General features: G+C 44.0%; 1 protein-coding gene across 2 annotated transcripts in view; it reads left to right on the top strand.

Annotated features, from left to right (window-relative positions):
* Window positions 1–15,885, top strand: part of XPNPEP1 (X-prolyl aminopeptidase 1) — a 32,342-nt gene that overhangs the window by 14,310 nt on the left and 2,147 nt on the right. For both annotated transcript variants that reach the window (XM_033149718.1, XM_033149719.1), the window contains 13 exons: window positions 50–142; window positions 953–1,096; window positions 1,379–1,474; window positions 2,775–2,856; window positions 3,545–3,755; window positions 5,089–5,178; window positions 5,429–5,479; window positions 6,441–6,499; window positions 7,810–7,887; window positions 9,086–9,157; window positions 12,577–12,637; window positions 13,302–13,371; window positions 14,449–14,622. In XM_033149718.1, coding sequence (XP_033005609.1) covers window positions 50–142; window positions 953–1,096; window positions 1,379–1,474; window positions 2,775–2,856; window positions 3,545–3,755; window positions 5,089–5,178; window positions 5,429–5,479; window positions 6,441–6,499; window positions 7,810–7,887; window positions 9,086–9,157; window positions 12,577–12,637; window positions 13,302–13,371; window positions 14,449–14,622 — 1,281 coding nt within the window. The remainder of the gene's footprint in view (window positions 1–49; window positions 143–952; window positions 1,097–1,378; window positions 1,475–2,774; window positions 2,857–3,544; window positions 3,756–5,088; window positions 5,179–5,428; window positions 5,480–6,440; window positions 6,500–7,809; window positions 7,888–9,085; window positions 9,158–12,576; window positions 12,638–13,301; window positions 13,372–14,448; window positions 14,623–15,885) is intronic.

A 15,885-nucleotide genomic window follows, 5' to 3' on the forward strand; every position in this document is an offset into this window, starting at 1 on the left:
TTCCTTTTCTTTAAACTGCAATCTCTCTTGAATTCTTTCTTGGCTTCAGGTCTGAAGAACACTCCCGCGCAGGAGGACTGGCTTGTGAGTGTTCTCCCCGAGGGTTCCAAAGTTGGAGTAGATCCTTTCATCATTCCAGCAGGTTAGTTTGCCCTTAAATACCTTCTGATTTGTGTAAATGGTTAGATTCTCCTGACCTGTGCTGCTTCACCACACAGCATCAAGGGGTTGGATCTTTCTAGGGTAGTTGAACTTGTCCTTAAACCCTTTCTCTGCAGCAAGGTAGTTGGGGGGTAGGAAGGCTGATGTTTTTTCCAAGGAGGCAGTGTGATATCCTGATTATTCAAGAAGGAGGTGGATTGGTTGCCCTATCCAGTTTCAACTGCAAATGAATCTAGCAAACTTTTCAGTTGGGAATTTGAAGAAGGTCACAGCAATCTGTTTCCCCCAAATCTGGTTAATGGCAATATTTTTTACTACTTTTCCTCTACAATCCCACAGTGGTTTGTAAGCTAACCATTCGTCTCCAGTTTCTTCTTCAAAACCATAAGACATAAAAACTTTTGTTTCTTTAAAAATGGAGAGCGATAAATTGTCAGAAATGCGACACGTTTCTGGTCCAAAGTTTTCTGTTGAAAGTCTAGGGTTTAGTTGAACCTAACAGGAGAAGTTCTCATTCCCTAATTCTCATAATGTACAAGACATGAACACACAATTTTGTTCAGTTTTTTTTATTGATTCTGTATTTCATGAATGCAAATGGTGAGGTTCTTAATAATATACTTTTAAATTAATGCAGTGGATCAGTGATTCTGTTACCAGCCCATGTGTTTAGATGTGTACTGTATTCCCCACCTTTCTGCTTACACAGTGTCACTTCACAGGGAAAGCTAGCAGGTTGGGGATCTCAACAGCAGCATCCTTCTTACGTCGCTCTTTCTGTCTGTCTCAGATCAGTGGAAGAGGATGTCCAAAGTTCTGAATAGTGCTGGCCATACTCTTGTGCCCATCAAAGACAACCTAATTGATGTCATATGGACGGATCGACCACCACGGCCTTGCAAACCCTTGATGACTCTAGGCTTGAACTACACAGGTCAGCAGGATCCCAGTCACGTCCGTAAGAATGTTGTCAATAATGAAATGACAATCTCGACAGGCTCCCCATTGAATTGCATATTGGGCAGAGGTACTGTGTGTGTGTGGAAAGGATGAGACTAGTCCGGCCGCAACCATCATTTAACGTCCCTAAAAGCATCTGAGATGAATTGGGCATTGGGCACAAACGGCACCTGTGTGTAGATAAAAGAACTGCTTTGTTACATTAACCCTAGAGAATTTGGTTGGATTAAGTTCTCGCTTTCATTGCACGGTGCAGGGATCAGCTGGAAGGACAAGATCACAGCCCTGCGGGGGAAAATGGCTGAGAGGAAGGCTCCGTGGTTTGTGGTGACCGCCTTGGATGAAGTGGCTTGTGAGTACAAGTATCCTGTTTCCTTTAGCATTGTTCAATTCCATGTTCGTTATCTACTCAGAAATCTCTATGCAGCTGGAAATGAGAAACCCTGCAGTATCCCCAGGGGTCAGTAGGACTGTGGTGCAATTTGGACAATAGAAGTCTGTCCCGGTGTCATCTTTGGAACGTAGAGATTTAAGTTGCTGGCTGTTCACTGGCCAATGGCAAGGAACCTTGTGCCATTTCCAGGAGGGCTGCTGGGCTCAATATTACTAATTACCATGAATGATTGGAAAAACCACCTTGTCCTGCACTTGTGGGTAGCCGCTGCCTGCTTACAGTCTGCTACCACTTAGTTCCCAAATACCCACCAAGCACAGCTGAGGAGCAGTCAGGAGTACAGTAAAGTGCAAAACAGGAAGTGGCATGTTTGCCTATTGGGAGGCAATGGGGGCCCAAAGGATAACGCGTTGGATTTGATCTGGGGGAACTGCTCGGTAGGCTGTGGGCTTGTCTAGTGGGCTGCTTTCTGCAGGGCTTTGCTGCACAAGTGAGTTCACAGTGGCTAACATACTTGCACACCCTCACCAAGCAGAGTTGAACAACCTGCCCATCATCAGAATGACTGCCGGGGCTGGTGGTGTAGCAAAATGCTTGTGATCTCCTCTCTGGGAGCCTGGCTTGGCTTAGGGTGATGTGTGAGACAGGTCTCAGTCTCTAGAGACAGATCTGAGTAATTACTGGATTTTACATTTTCAATAATGAGTGAGCCGCTGAACCACTGGATGTTCTTTTTGTTTTCGTTTATATTCCCAGGTGTAACCTGCAACCTGCACAGCACCTGGATTACGTTTCTTATCTCTTCCTGCACTTGGTCACAAGACTGAAACCAATGCAGACTTTATGGCTTTAATACCAGCCATGTTCCCTCTCCACCATCCCACTCCTCCTGCTTTGCTTCCCTCATCCTCCAGCCTGATAAAGTGATCTGGAGACCTTGAAAGTTTGTTCACTATTTTGTGCATGGTCCTAATAAATATAGGGCCCCACTGTGGATTTTCCACTTTTTCCTTGGGGTGCAACTTGGCTTCCTTTGTACTTTGTTTGTCTTATTTTCATGTTACCAAAAGATCTTCCTTGTGCGTAGTCTGGACTTCTAATGCCATCTTGTGGCAAAGCCCCTTATTGTTCATTTAAGTGGTTGTGTTGCATCTCACTATGGATGGTGCTTCCCCACTGCTTTCTTAAAAAAAGAAAGTAATGTTGAATTTTAACCAGGTTTGTGACACCGTCTTCTCCCTCCTTATTTTTTTTTTAGGGCTCTTTAATCTCAGAGGCTCGGATGTTGAGTACAACCCGGTCTTTTTTGCTTACGCCATCATAGGAGCCAATACAATCAGGTAATGGAAACGGAGGCTTTCTCATTTATTTTGCTCACAATTACTCTGACGGTCAACATGTGTATATATTTTCCTTCAAGAAACTGATTGGCTGAGTGGGCAGGGACAGCAGGCCTTTAAAAGCAATAGGCCGCAGCCTGTGAAGGGGAAGCAATGCCAGTGGTGCTCTCCTAGGGGCGGCACTGCACTCACTGGGAAAGAAATAGGGTAAGGCAGCAGTGAAGTCTGGGGAACTTTTGAGTAGGCAGCAGCCCCACAAGGCAGGTGTACCTGCAGAGACATTACTGTCCATCTAGATCTCCCCTGACCTCGGTGCCACCTCACTCTGCTCCTTCCTATGGTAGCACTACCATATGTTTTTCACCTATAAGAAAGTCTGTGCCCAAATTACCAGTACTCTGCTACTGAGACATGGAGAGCCAGCGTGGTGTAGTGGTTAAAGTGTTGGACTAAGGCCTGGGAGACTGGGGTTCAAATCCCCACTTGGCCATGAAGGCTAGTCACTCAAGGATTGTTGTGGCGATTGAATGAGGAGGCTGAAAACCACATATGACACCTAAATCTCTTTGGCGAAAAGGTGAGATGCAAATGCAATAAATAAAACGTTGTTCTGTCACTCACTCTTTACAATTGTGTGTCCCGCAAGGCTCAGGCTGATTTTCTTTCTCTCTCCAATGTATTCCTCTAGGTTGTTCATTGATGGCGATCGCATGTCCGACCCAGGCGTGAGAGAGCATCTGTTGCTGGACTCTGCCCAGGACCCTGAGTTCAGCATCCAAGTGCTGCCGTACGACTCCATCCTGACGGTTCTGAAGTCCATCTGCGACACCCTTTCTCCCCACGAGAAAGTTTGGCTCAGTGACAAAGCCAGCTATGCCCTGACCCAGGCCATCCCCAAGGTCCGTAGGCTTTGGCAAGGCAGCAAATTCCCAGCTCAGGTCTGCCGCTGTGCGCTTCCACTCGGGGCGGATGCTTCCAAGCTTCCTTCCATGTGGGGCTGTTGCAGGCCTCTTGTCCTCTGCTGCAACGTGGCTTTGAAACCCAAGCCAAGCTCTCCATGGGTTGCTTACAACCCCTGTGGCAGGAGGAAATGACTAACTCATTAAAAGAATTTATCTGAAAGAGTGTCAGATTAGAATAAGGCAGGGATTTGGGAAAAAACTGGCCCTGCAGCAAAACAACTACTTTTTGCAGATTGGGCTGGAAAACATTCTAGTAGAGAGGCATAAAGAGGTTTTGTTCTCATTGTTTTGTGGGGGATGGGGGACGACACAACAGTTTCTTCTGGCTTTCTGTGGAGAGGCTGTGACAAAACGCACTATTAGACTTACTGTTATCCCATGTGAGGCATTTTTCTTCTTCACCTGTATGTAGAACATGAATATAGAAACCTCGGTTAGCTAGAGCAGTGGTAGCTCTTGTGGTGCCTTCAGATGGCGTTGGACTCCAACTCCCCTCATCCCTGGCCATTGGCCATGGTGGTGGGGGCTCATGGGAGTTGGAGTCCAACCACACGTAGAAGTCCACTGGCTACCCTGGGCTGCAGGAGCATGCCTTCTGTTTGAAATGGGCTCCCCCCCTTTTTTTTGCTTTCTGTGCTGTGTTAGGTACCTTAATGTATGGACTCAGAGTGCAAGAAGATTCTAAGGTACTTTTAGTTCAGTGTCACATGTATACGGCAATGTTTTGGCACAGTCTGCAATGTTCTTTGAGACCAGACTTTGCCCTGCTTCCTGCTCATAAAGTGGCTTGCAACAGAGCTGGAGACTTTCCAGAGAGAACTATATGCAGAGGTGTGTCCGCTTCATAGAATCATAGAATTGTAGAGGGACCGCGCAGATCATCTAGCCCGTCCCCCTGCAATGCAGAATTCATCTCTAAATAGATCCATGGAACTGTAGACCTCAGATTGACCATCTCCTGAAGGGCTTAGAACAGTCCGAGCAGAATTGGGGGGAAATGACTGGAAAAGGTGCAGGAAAGGGCATGCAAAATGATCTGGTGGTCCTTTGTAAGGAAAGGCTACACTTTGCCTTTCATGCAGACAGAAGATTATAAATTATGCTCTTGGCTTGCATGCATCCTTTCTGTCTCATCCCTGAGGCTTGGAAGGATATGAAGATGTAGCTAACCCACTTCAGCTTAGTCCTAGTGGCCAGACAACTCCAAGGCCAGCAGGCAATCTGGGCTCCTTGCCAAATTATATCTTTTCTTTTTTCTTTTTGGTCTTAGGATCACCGTTACCTCACCCCCTACACTCCCGTATGCATTGCAAAAGCTGTGAAGAATGCAGCAGAGTCAGAAGGCATGAGGAGAGCTCACGTAAGTGACCTGCCCAGTTGAGTGGCTCCATTCTGTTTCAAAGCTGCAAATTATTAATTCTACTGAACTCTGCAATAGTTTTTGTGAAGTGCAGAAGTTTTTGGTTGGAAGTAGAAATGTCGTCCTTTTGCTACTGCCTACTAATATATTTCTTCCATTAAAATGTTTGGGGCCAAGTTTTCAGTGGGTTATTCCATACAGGTGTATTTCATTAATCCCTTTACCTTGTTTCTTCTCCTTTTATTAACAGATTAAGGATGCTGTGGCCTTGTGTGAGTTATTTAACTGGCTGGAGAAGGAGGTATGGTTTTATAGATTTTTACTGAGAGAATAGAAGATTGCATGAATATAAGCTTTAGTTGTGCTCATGCTAACTACTGATTACTATGGCCTAGAGGGAGGGAGAAAGCCACTTTGACTTGTAGGGGCTGTGAGGGCTGTTCATGTTTCCACCTTGAGAGGGAACGATGACTTTTGGAGACTGTTCTTGCTTGCCTTATGCGATCGAAAGAGGAATGGTGAACTATTGGCTTGCACACAGGAGAAAAAAAAATCATGGCAGAGATCGTCATAGTGAATGTTATTGGAAAGCACCAAATTCTCTCTCTCTCTTTTTTTTAATATGCTGTATTAGTTTTCTCACAATGGCCATGTTCAGATATCACACTAAACTATGGTGCTTAGCACTACATAAATGGGCTTGCGTTAGCCTTGGATTCAAACACTTCCTCCTCGCTCTGCTTTTCCAGTGCAGCCACATGGAGGGGATCAGAAGCTTTTGCTGCAGTTTGCCACCAATCACAGCTTAGTGTAATGTCCAAACTCAAGCAAACTGTGTCTAGTCTTAACCATGGTTTATTGAAAGAAGCCAACTTTGGAAATCAATCTGTAAAGCTGGTTTCAATATAGCATAGTTAAGATTAGCCACAGTTTTAAATTTCCAAGGTAATGCTAATGTTCAACAGCTGTTGTCTACTGAGGAGCATGTTCTGTTGGTTTAGCCACTGCTAATGTTGGTGAGCCCTGGTCTTGATGCCCAAGGATAGCAAGGAGGGATGGGGAGTCAACAGTGGCCTCAAAGGGAAAAGAGAGGGTGACTGGGCAAGATCCCATGAAGGCTACAACATGCATAGCTGTCAACCTTTCCCTTTTTTGCGGGAAATTCCCTTATTATAGCATTGGGAAACAGCAGGGAGGGTTGACAGCTATGCAACATGCTGTGTTTCCATTGTTGTTTACCAGGCTGCAATCTTTTCTATTAGGTTCCCAAAGGGAATATTACTGAAATAACAGCAGCAGACAAAGCAGAGGAGTTCCGTAGGTAAGAAGAAAGACAGATGTGGGCAATCTCTGGGTCATTATAGTCACTGAAGTTTTATATAGGAAACAGGGTCCATTTGTTTCATTGGGAGGCTGCGGAAAGGAGGGTTCTGACTTCCAAGCCAGGCAGTTTAAAGAAGAGAGCAAACCTTTATGAACATAAGATCATCGGAGGAGCCTGCTGGCTCGACCTCAGAGTGACTAGCTAGACAACTTTGAGGAAAGCCACAAGCCAGACCTGAGCATAAGATACTCTCTTCTCCTGCAGTTCCCAGCACCTGGCATTGACAGGTGTGGCTCCCTCCTGGAGGCAGAGCATAGCCATCATGGCTAGGAGCCATGGATAGACTTAACCTTCATGAATTTGCCCAGCCCTCTTTTAAAGCCGTCCAAGTCAGTGGCTGCTACTGCCTCCTGTGGGACTGAGTTCCATAGTTTAACTATGTGCTGCATGAAGAAATACTTTCATTTGCCTGTCCTGAATCTTCCAACATTCGGCTTGATTGGATGTCCACAAATTGTTACAAGAGAGGGTCCTTGCCCTGCATAATTTTATGATCAAACTGTTGCCCTGTCTGCTTGTTTGTCTTGCCTGGTTTCTTAACTCTCTTAAACAAGCTCAGAACAAGATTATGCAGTTCTTGACCTTCAGGCTTATTCATCACATAGAATACTGTGCATGTCATTTTGGCCAAACAAAGTCAATCCTTTATCTAAAACCAGATTGGTAAACTTGGCTAGGGAGTCTGCTGTGCATGATGTGGGGAAAGTCCACCAACTCAGTATATTTCAGTACTCCAGCTGATACTTTTTTGGACGAACTAAGCACAGAGTATAGAGCAAGCTCTGGTTTGAGATCATCACTAGTCCAGTTCCCAACCTTCTTTTTTGGGTGGTAAAATAGGATGCTCCTTTATAACACATCATCACACCATTGGTCCTTCTAGTGCAATATTGTCTATACAGAACTGCAGTGCGTCTCCAAGTTTTTAGAGGGCATTCCCAACCTTACCTGCAGATGCTGGGGATTGAACCTGGGACCTCCTGCATGAAGAGCATATGCTCTACCACTGAGCTACAGCCCTTCCCCATACTTTAGGTTTGGTGTTCATTGTCTTGCTAGAACAACTTGAGCAAGTTTTGGCCCAAATGGTTAATTGAGACAAATTGCAAGGTGGGTGGACTCCCCAGGCTGATCATGAGTGATGAAATCTCAGTGAAGAGCAATGGCAGAAGATGAGAGGCAGGATGTCTCCTTGCTTTAGAAGTTCCAAATGCACCTTTGCTCATGAAATTTCTCTTTTTTTCCAGCCAGCAAGAGAACTTTGTCGACTTGAGCTTTGCTACAATTTCAAGTACAGGCCCAAACGGTGCTATAATTCACTACAAGTAAGTAAGAACAACAACAGAGTCCTTGCACTGGACACTGGAAGAACCTAGAGCACCATCATGCTAGTGTATCGCAGCTTAGTTCAGATTAGGAAATGTTTGCTACTGTTAACCCTCAAGTTGGTTTCTGTGACCAAATCTTTTCTCCAGGATCCCATTGCACCTGGTGTGGTCCCCATGCTATCTGAGGCTTAATAGAACTTCAGGGAATCACGTCAGTTGATGTTATTTTCTGTCTAGTGATATAAAGAGAGTTTGTGGTTGAAGCAGCAGAACAATGTATCTTGTTCGATAAACATCTACTGTGGATGTCCAAATTGTTTTCATGCGGTTGGCTTCATGAAGATTGATTGTCCCTGCTTGGCTAGCTTCCTGTCCCCCCCCCCCCCCAAGTTACTAATGAGAGAGTTTGAGGGGTGGAGTCATTGTGGAGGGCTGAGGCTATTTGCTGCTGCAGAATGCAGAGACTAGAGGATTTTGGTTTGTCCTTCTTTACAAGTTGCTCAGGGATTGCGTGATGTTGAGGCTGGAAGCGGTTTTTTTTTTTTAAAAAAAGACATTTTTTTTACTTTCACCGATTTAGTGAAAAATTCAACCTTGTCCCAAAGTGCAGCTTTCAGTGCAAAAACTGAGAATTTAGCACAACCCTACTTGAAATAATGGTTGAATGAAGTGCTGATACATGCAAATACCTTATTTTATCTATAAAAAAATTATTTGAAGTGTTGGAATATTTCTTGGTGGCTCATAGACCTGTCTCCTGTAGAATTTTCAGTAGAGACTCATGTGATCAACAAGTAGATGTAGATATACTCTGATTTCTCTTCAGATCATATAAATCTTTCGCCTTTTACTAAAGATTTCTGTAGCTGTAGAAAAACAAGCTCTTCCAGCCTTCTGATCGTCGTTGTGAATGTGCTTCCGTCATCAAATATTGTGATGCTGTACAGCCTCTCATATAATTTAGAGTAGTAAACACATGCTGCGTAATGCCAAAGATGCCCTCAGACACATGCTGCTGATCTAACTGGGCAGCTGATTTGATCTAACTATCCAAGGACAAATACACTCAGCCCAAAGTTCATAATTTAATTGTATAATTGAAGGAATAACTTGTAATGCAGTCCGTTTTCACTTGCTGGTTTCAATGAAAAGGTGGTACAACGTTGAGACAAATCATTTTTGTTTTATTTAATAGGCCTACACCTGAGACAAATAGGACTTTATCCATGAATGAAATCTACCTCCTGGATTCTGGGGCTCAGTACAGGTAAATGAAGCTTATATGCTACTTCACATTGGTGAACCTACACTAAATCAAATCCCACCTCAGATATATATTTGGTATGGAAAAAGACACAGCTTTATGCTTGTTTCAGATAAACACCATGGAGAAAATATGAGTCATAGCAGTATTATTCTGGCAAGTTGGGGGCCGTGCAGTTGCCTTTTGCTTTGAAATAGTATTATAGCACATACAGTATCATTTTTTATTTAGGCATAACAACAACAACAACAACAACAACAATTTATTTATACCCCACCCCTCTGGCTGGGTTTCCCCAGCCACTCTGGGCGGCTTCCAACAGAATGTTAAAATACAATAATCTATTAAACATTAAAAGCTTCCCTAAACAGGGCTGCTTTCAGATGTCTCCTAAAAGTCTGGTAGTTTGTTTCCTCTTTGACATCTGGTGGGAGGGAGTTCCACAGGGCGGGTGCCACTACTGAGAAGGCCCTCTGCCTGGTTCCCTGTAACTTGGCTTCTTGTAGCGAGGGAACCGCCAGAAGGCCCTCGGCACTGGACCTCAGTGTCCGGGCAGAACGATGGGGGTAGAGACGCTCCTTCAGGTATACTGGACCAAGGCCGTTTAGGCTTAGAGTGAGTGGCTTGCTTAAGGCAACCTAGTGTGCTTGCAGAGGTGAGATTCAAAAGCTGGGGACTTGCCGAATCGCATCATCTCTTAGCCACAGCAGCATATATACCAAATATGTATCTGAGGTGGGATTTGATTTATTGTAGGTTCACCAATGTTCTAAAGAAGCAATTTCCATCCACTTTAGAACTTGGATGGGGAACTTGTGGCCCTCCAGATGTTGTTGGACTACAACTCCCATTATCCTTGACCACTAGCCGTGCTGGCTGATGGGAACTGCAGTCCCATAGCACCTGAAGGGTCACAGGTTTTCCCTTCCTGGCTTTAGAGGTTTGCCATTTTTGGTTTGTTTGTTTTTTTGAAATTTTAATGGGCCCCTGAATGGGAACTATGTGGATAAAACTTGTACAATGAGAGCCTTCTTCTCAGGCAGCCTAATTATTGGCTTCCTCGGTGCCACAATGTGAAGCAGCCACTTGAATATAATGAGTTATGCATCCATGACATTCTCCGGGCTGAACTGGCTGATGTTGCAAAGTTAACTTGAGTGTTTTAAAAGTCATGTGCTAGGGCAGTGTTTTTCAACCTTTTTTGGGCAAAGGCACACTTGTTTCATGAAAAAAATCACGAGGCACACCACCATTAGAAAATGTTAAAAAATTTAACCCTGTGCCTATATTGACTATATATAAAGTAATTTTCCCACGGCACACCAGGCAACATCTCGCGGCACACTAGTGTGCCACGGAACAGTGGTTGAAAAACACTGTGCTAGGGCAGAGTGCCTGTAGAGAGACTTTGCACAAATCTCTCCCCCCCGGGAAGTTCTCAGGATCCTGCTTAACTCCTGTTAATGTCAACAGACGTTGTGGAAGAGAAGTTATGAGTGGATTGTGCTGTTTATTTTCAAAAGTATGGATAATTTGGGAATTCTCAGAGAGATACATATTCCTTGACTTTTTTTTTCAACACGGTACATATAGCTAAATTAGATGCTTGAACAAAGCTCCATGACCCGTAGGACCATAGAGATGAAGGAGGCTTCCTTGATCAACGATCCCAACACATTAGATAGAATTTCTTGATGAACTTGAAAACCTACTTTGCACCGGGGCAGTCTAATGAAATTAAGTGTGCATTGCACTTTATGAACTCCCCATCTTTCAGACTCTTAAGGATTTTCCACTGTACCAGCCCTTTTCTTTTCTTCCCCATTTTTAAAAAAGTGTTGCTTAACACCCAGCCTGCAGAAGAAGTTCTGGAGAACTTGAAATATTGCTCACTCCTTTTGGGACACGGTAGAGGAGTTATGCAGGTGTCCTGATAGCTTCCAACCCCCATGGATCAATAGAAATCCTGCTTGACTGGCTTTGAATACTTCCCCAAGCATTGCTCACATGCTCTCCAACTCGCTTTCCCTAATGCTATCCTCGGAAGGTTGATTTTTGTTCCTCTGTGCTGCATGCACAGAGCTGCAGGATGCACATTTTGCCCTGATTTTTACTGGATTGGCAGGATTTATTTCCCCTGTTTTTGTTGGTTTGACGTAAGGAAGTGTGTCCTGTTTTTCTCATCCTCTGAAACATGCCCCACAGTACCAAATTATGTATCATTTATGAAACATAGCACCCCAGAGCCTTGAGTTGCATCCAGTGACTTCAGTTTGTACGCTGGCAGAGCTAGCGCACGGTGGGGGGGGAGGGGGGCAGAGGTCGTTTAGTACAATCTCTTGTGCTGGAGCCAAATCCTTTGTACCTCAGCTTTCCGAACAGCTTGCCCTGTGCAGAGACAACAATGCAGATGGCTATCCAGATTGGAATGTTCCATAAGCAGAGAGCAGGAGGAACCAACGGACACCAGCGCCGGGATAGCTGGAGGGATAACAGAATACATTTGTTGGAAGAGAGTTCATTTCCTCTGAGCTACAGTTACAGATTCCACTTGACATCTCTCCAGTGGCTTTGCAGTCTGTGAAAGCTTACTTGAGCGTGCATTAACTAGAGCAAAGTTGGGATAGGGCTGGAGCCAGCATCTAGAAGCTGCTCCCTTTAAAAAATAGCATAACTAAATAGATTATACTTTGAGTTGTGGCAGAAGACACCTGGATGTCCATTGGCTACCTGATACCTTATCTTGGGAGGGCAGGACAAACCATTTGCTTTGGGGGTCTCTAATTGGGAGATTTCTTGCTAACAGGTTTGGAAGGTCACAGCTGCCACGACCAATTACCCGTCTTGTTATCCCACTCTCTGCAGGCACACCTAGTGCTTCCCCTGCCCAGTGAACGTCTGCCAGTCTGCCAGTTGATTGCTATTTCTGCACTTTAGATTCCAGTAAGAAGGACGAGGCCCTTCCTGTGTGAGCCGATTGGTGGGCAATGGTCTCCTGGTGTTTCCATGAGGAAATCTTGACCTGTTTCATAGCCCATTTCAATGCAACCCAGCAAGACCAGCAATGCCCATTCTTGTTATAGCTGAGCCTTACCCACTGCAGAACACTTGGAAGAAGCTCACAACATTTTGCATTAGGCTGGCTATAGCTTAAAGTATATTCTTGCCTTTTCCGGGAAGGGCCATAGCTCAGTGTTAGAGCATCTGCTTTGCCTGCAGAAGATCCCAGCTTCAATCCCCAGGATATCCAGGCAGCACAGGGAGAGACCCCTGCCTGAAACCCTTGGGAGTTGTTGCCAGTCAGTGTAGACATTACTGAACTAGATGGACCAATGCTCAGACTTGGTATAACGCAACAGCCTATGCCTCCACCTTTCCCTTTTGTTAGTTAGAATATGTTTTTCTCTTTCTCTTTTTGGAAGGGATGGAACTACAGATGTGACAAGGACAATGCATTTTGGCACCCCAACAGCTTATGAAAAGGTATGCAAGAATTCAGTTTTCATTGTTGATTGCCCCAAACGGGTTGCCTTAGGCAATAAGCACTGTAGGTTCGTATGTGTGCAGATTTCACTTACTACAATGGACTGTGAGATGATCAAGTAGCTCTGCTTGTCACCAAACTCCCCCTGAAAGTCGTGGCTGGCCTTATTGACCCTGGGCACCTGCAGCAACTCTCTCTCTTTGTGGGTCCTGGTTTCATCCCCCCACCCCATTGCATCTATCCATCGGGAACCTTTTGGAAATTCAGTTTTGTGGCATTATTTTTTCATAATCAAAACCACCTGAATATAGAAGCAGCGTTTTCTCCAAAGTGGGGGTGGGAGAGATGTTCTGGATGCCAATATGTATAAGAGCCAATTAAAACATCTGGGGTATAGTCCACATGTAAGCTGAACATCCAAGCTCTGACCACTGCTAGAAATGGCTCTTTATTTCATCCCTCCCTCCCTGCACACATACACATCTTAGGGAGATGAGATATACACTGGTCGCTTTTACTATCAAACTGAGCTGCTGCTTCAAATATATTGGCAGATCCCAGTCCAGAATTCTATATGCACTTGTTCTAGGTTGCAAGTGACTCGTGGGCCAGGTCTTCCAATGCCCGGCTCTGTTTTGTTCATCGTCTTCCCTTTCCTTCCAGGAGTGTTTTACCTATGTGCTGAAGGGTCACATAGCTGTCAGCGCAGCCATATTCCCCAATGGGACCAAAGGTTGGTCAGTTTCACTTTCCTCTTCTTCAGCTGGAGTGGCACTCGGAATCAGATTTGTGTTTTCTTTGTTATCTAGTCATTATGAGGGAAGGGTTTAACGATGTGGAGCTGCATACCTGTATAAAAGTAACTTAGGATGAATAGAAATGCCACAGACCCAGATAAAGTATATATACAATCTCAAGAAACTTAAAACTAAAATTTAATATTTCCCTAGCAAATCACAACAGTTCCCCTTTAAGAATGGGGTTCCTGTTTTAACACGTTAAGTAAAATAAAACTGACACCTGAAATTTAAGCCTGAATAAAATTATATGGAACCTTAATGAAACAGTGTTAAGAAACTTAGGAACATAGGCAGCCGCCGCCTTTCTATGGAGTCAGACCATTGGTCCATTCAGTTCAGTATTGTCTGCGCTGACTGGCTGGCAGCTGTCTAGGATTCCAGGCAGAATTTTCTCCCAGCCCCACCAGAGGATGGGGGGGGGGGAAGGGGGGGCTTGGCACGTAATGCCAATACTCAAGCACTGAGCTATGGCCTCTTCCCCCTCAATTTACAATTCCGAATTGCTCAGGCAAGACACAACATTATTCCTTTTAAAAAATGAATACATTCTGCAAGATAAATTCTACACATCACACAATGGAAACAGAACATGTGGTCAATTGCTTTATCTGAGAAACTAACTAAGAGAGTACATGCCCCAATGATGCGACTGATGCGGATGATTTTGCTGAAATACGGCATCCCTTTATAAAGTGATCCAAATGAACTCTCTGATGACTAGCATCCACTATAGATATGCATATATAGATTTGTGGGGAAATTCGTTGTATGAATTAGTTTTTGTTCTGGGGCAGTAGGAAACTACCGGTAATTGTTTGGATAATATTATGGTCATGTTTACATCTGTTTCCATAGTATATGATCATAGTATATAAAGAACAGTTTAAAATTGTATGTACATCTTTTTCAACCTGCAAGTTCAGGATATGACTGCCAGAAATAATGCTGCTCACTTTCTGCTCAGTTTGTTAATATATTGTGGACCCACAACTTCCTTTTGTGACTTGTAGGCCACCTCCTGGACTCCTTTGCACGCTCTGCACTGTGGGACCAAGGCTTAGATTACCTGCATGGCACAGGACACGGAGTTGGGGCTTTCCTAAATGTCCATGAAGGTCCATGTGGCATTAGCTACAAAACCTTTGCAGATGAACCTCTGGAAGCCGGGATGATTGTTTCTGATGGTAATTAATTTATTCCCATTGACTGCAATGGGACTCATGACTCTTGTTACATGAAATACAGTGTCTTCTGCCTCTGGCTTTTAATATAAGAATTTCATGTGATCCTCTTGGCTCTCTATGTTGTTGTTTCTGGGAAAGAATGGGAGGATGACACCTCTCCAGTACTTAAACATCAACATTGATTATATTAGCATTTATATAGTGCTTGCAAGTGTCCACATATATTTGAATCACAGATTCATAGAATTGTAGATTTGGAAGGGACCACAAAAGTCATGTGGCCCAACCTCTTGCAATGCAGGAATTATTTGCCCAATGTGGGGCTCAAACTCATGTCCCTCACATCAAGAGTCTCATGCTGTACTGACTGAGCTATCAGTTTGCATGCATTGATCTCAATAACACTTACACTCCTATATGGTAGCTCAGTATTATCATCATATCAGGAGCAGGTTGCCCAGTGGGGCATCAAAAAGGCTTTTAACACCTCCTAGCCAGCCACCCCCCCTTCCTGGAAGCATCAGTAACTCCATGATGAAATGAGAAAGAAACAGTTTAACAAACAATAAATTATACTCAATTTGAGGGGGAAGGAAGTCTATTAGAATAGAATAACAATCGAAAAAAGAAAATAGGGTAACATAAGTCCGTGTGTAAGACCTTTCAGATTCATGGTTATATGTTTGTCATTTGTTTTGTGTTTTCTTTTTAGTTTGTTAAGTGCCGTGTGTTTATGTGTTGTAATAAAAAGATAATAATAATAATAATAATAATAATAATAATAATAATAATAATAATATAGTAACTCCATCTCCAGGAAGCTATTGTTTGAACTAGCAGGTGAGCCACTCTTGCTTCATATTATAGATGAGAGCCTGAGAAATGGTGCCTGGCCTCACCTAGCAGTGAGTGAGATTTGAGGCAGGCATGTCCCTTAGCTGTTATGGCAGCAATTTGTCAGCCCAGTATGTATGCATTAAGGCCTGATTTTGCTGGCACAAGCGTTCAGTAGATTTGGTGCACATTATCTCTTGTCTGCCATATGAATTTTGTGGGGCTTTCAGGCAATAATGCTGTTCAAGGTCTTTGGTTCTGCCACTGCATTAAAAAAAACAAAAACCCACCCATCCTGGTTTCCTTTCTTACGGTGCTGGTATTTTCACCCCCCAATGCTGCTTCACCAATGCAGCTTCTGTGATCAAGCCATAGAAGAAGCCGTTACTGCCTTTCTCTATGAAAGGTGTAGATGTGTCTTTGGGTGGG

Source organism: Lacerta agilis, chromosome 5 (genome assembly GCF_009819535.1).
Source record: "Lacerta agilis isolate rLacAgi1 chromosome 5, rLacAgi1.pri, whole genome shotgun sequence".
Taxonomy (NCBI): domain Eukaryota; kingdom Metazoa; phylum Chordata; class Lepidosauria; order Squamata; family Lacertidae; genus Lacerta; species Lacerta agilis.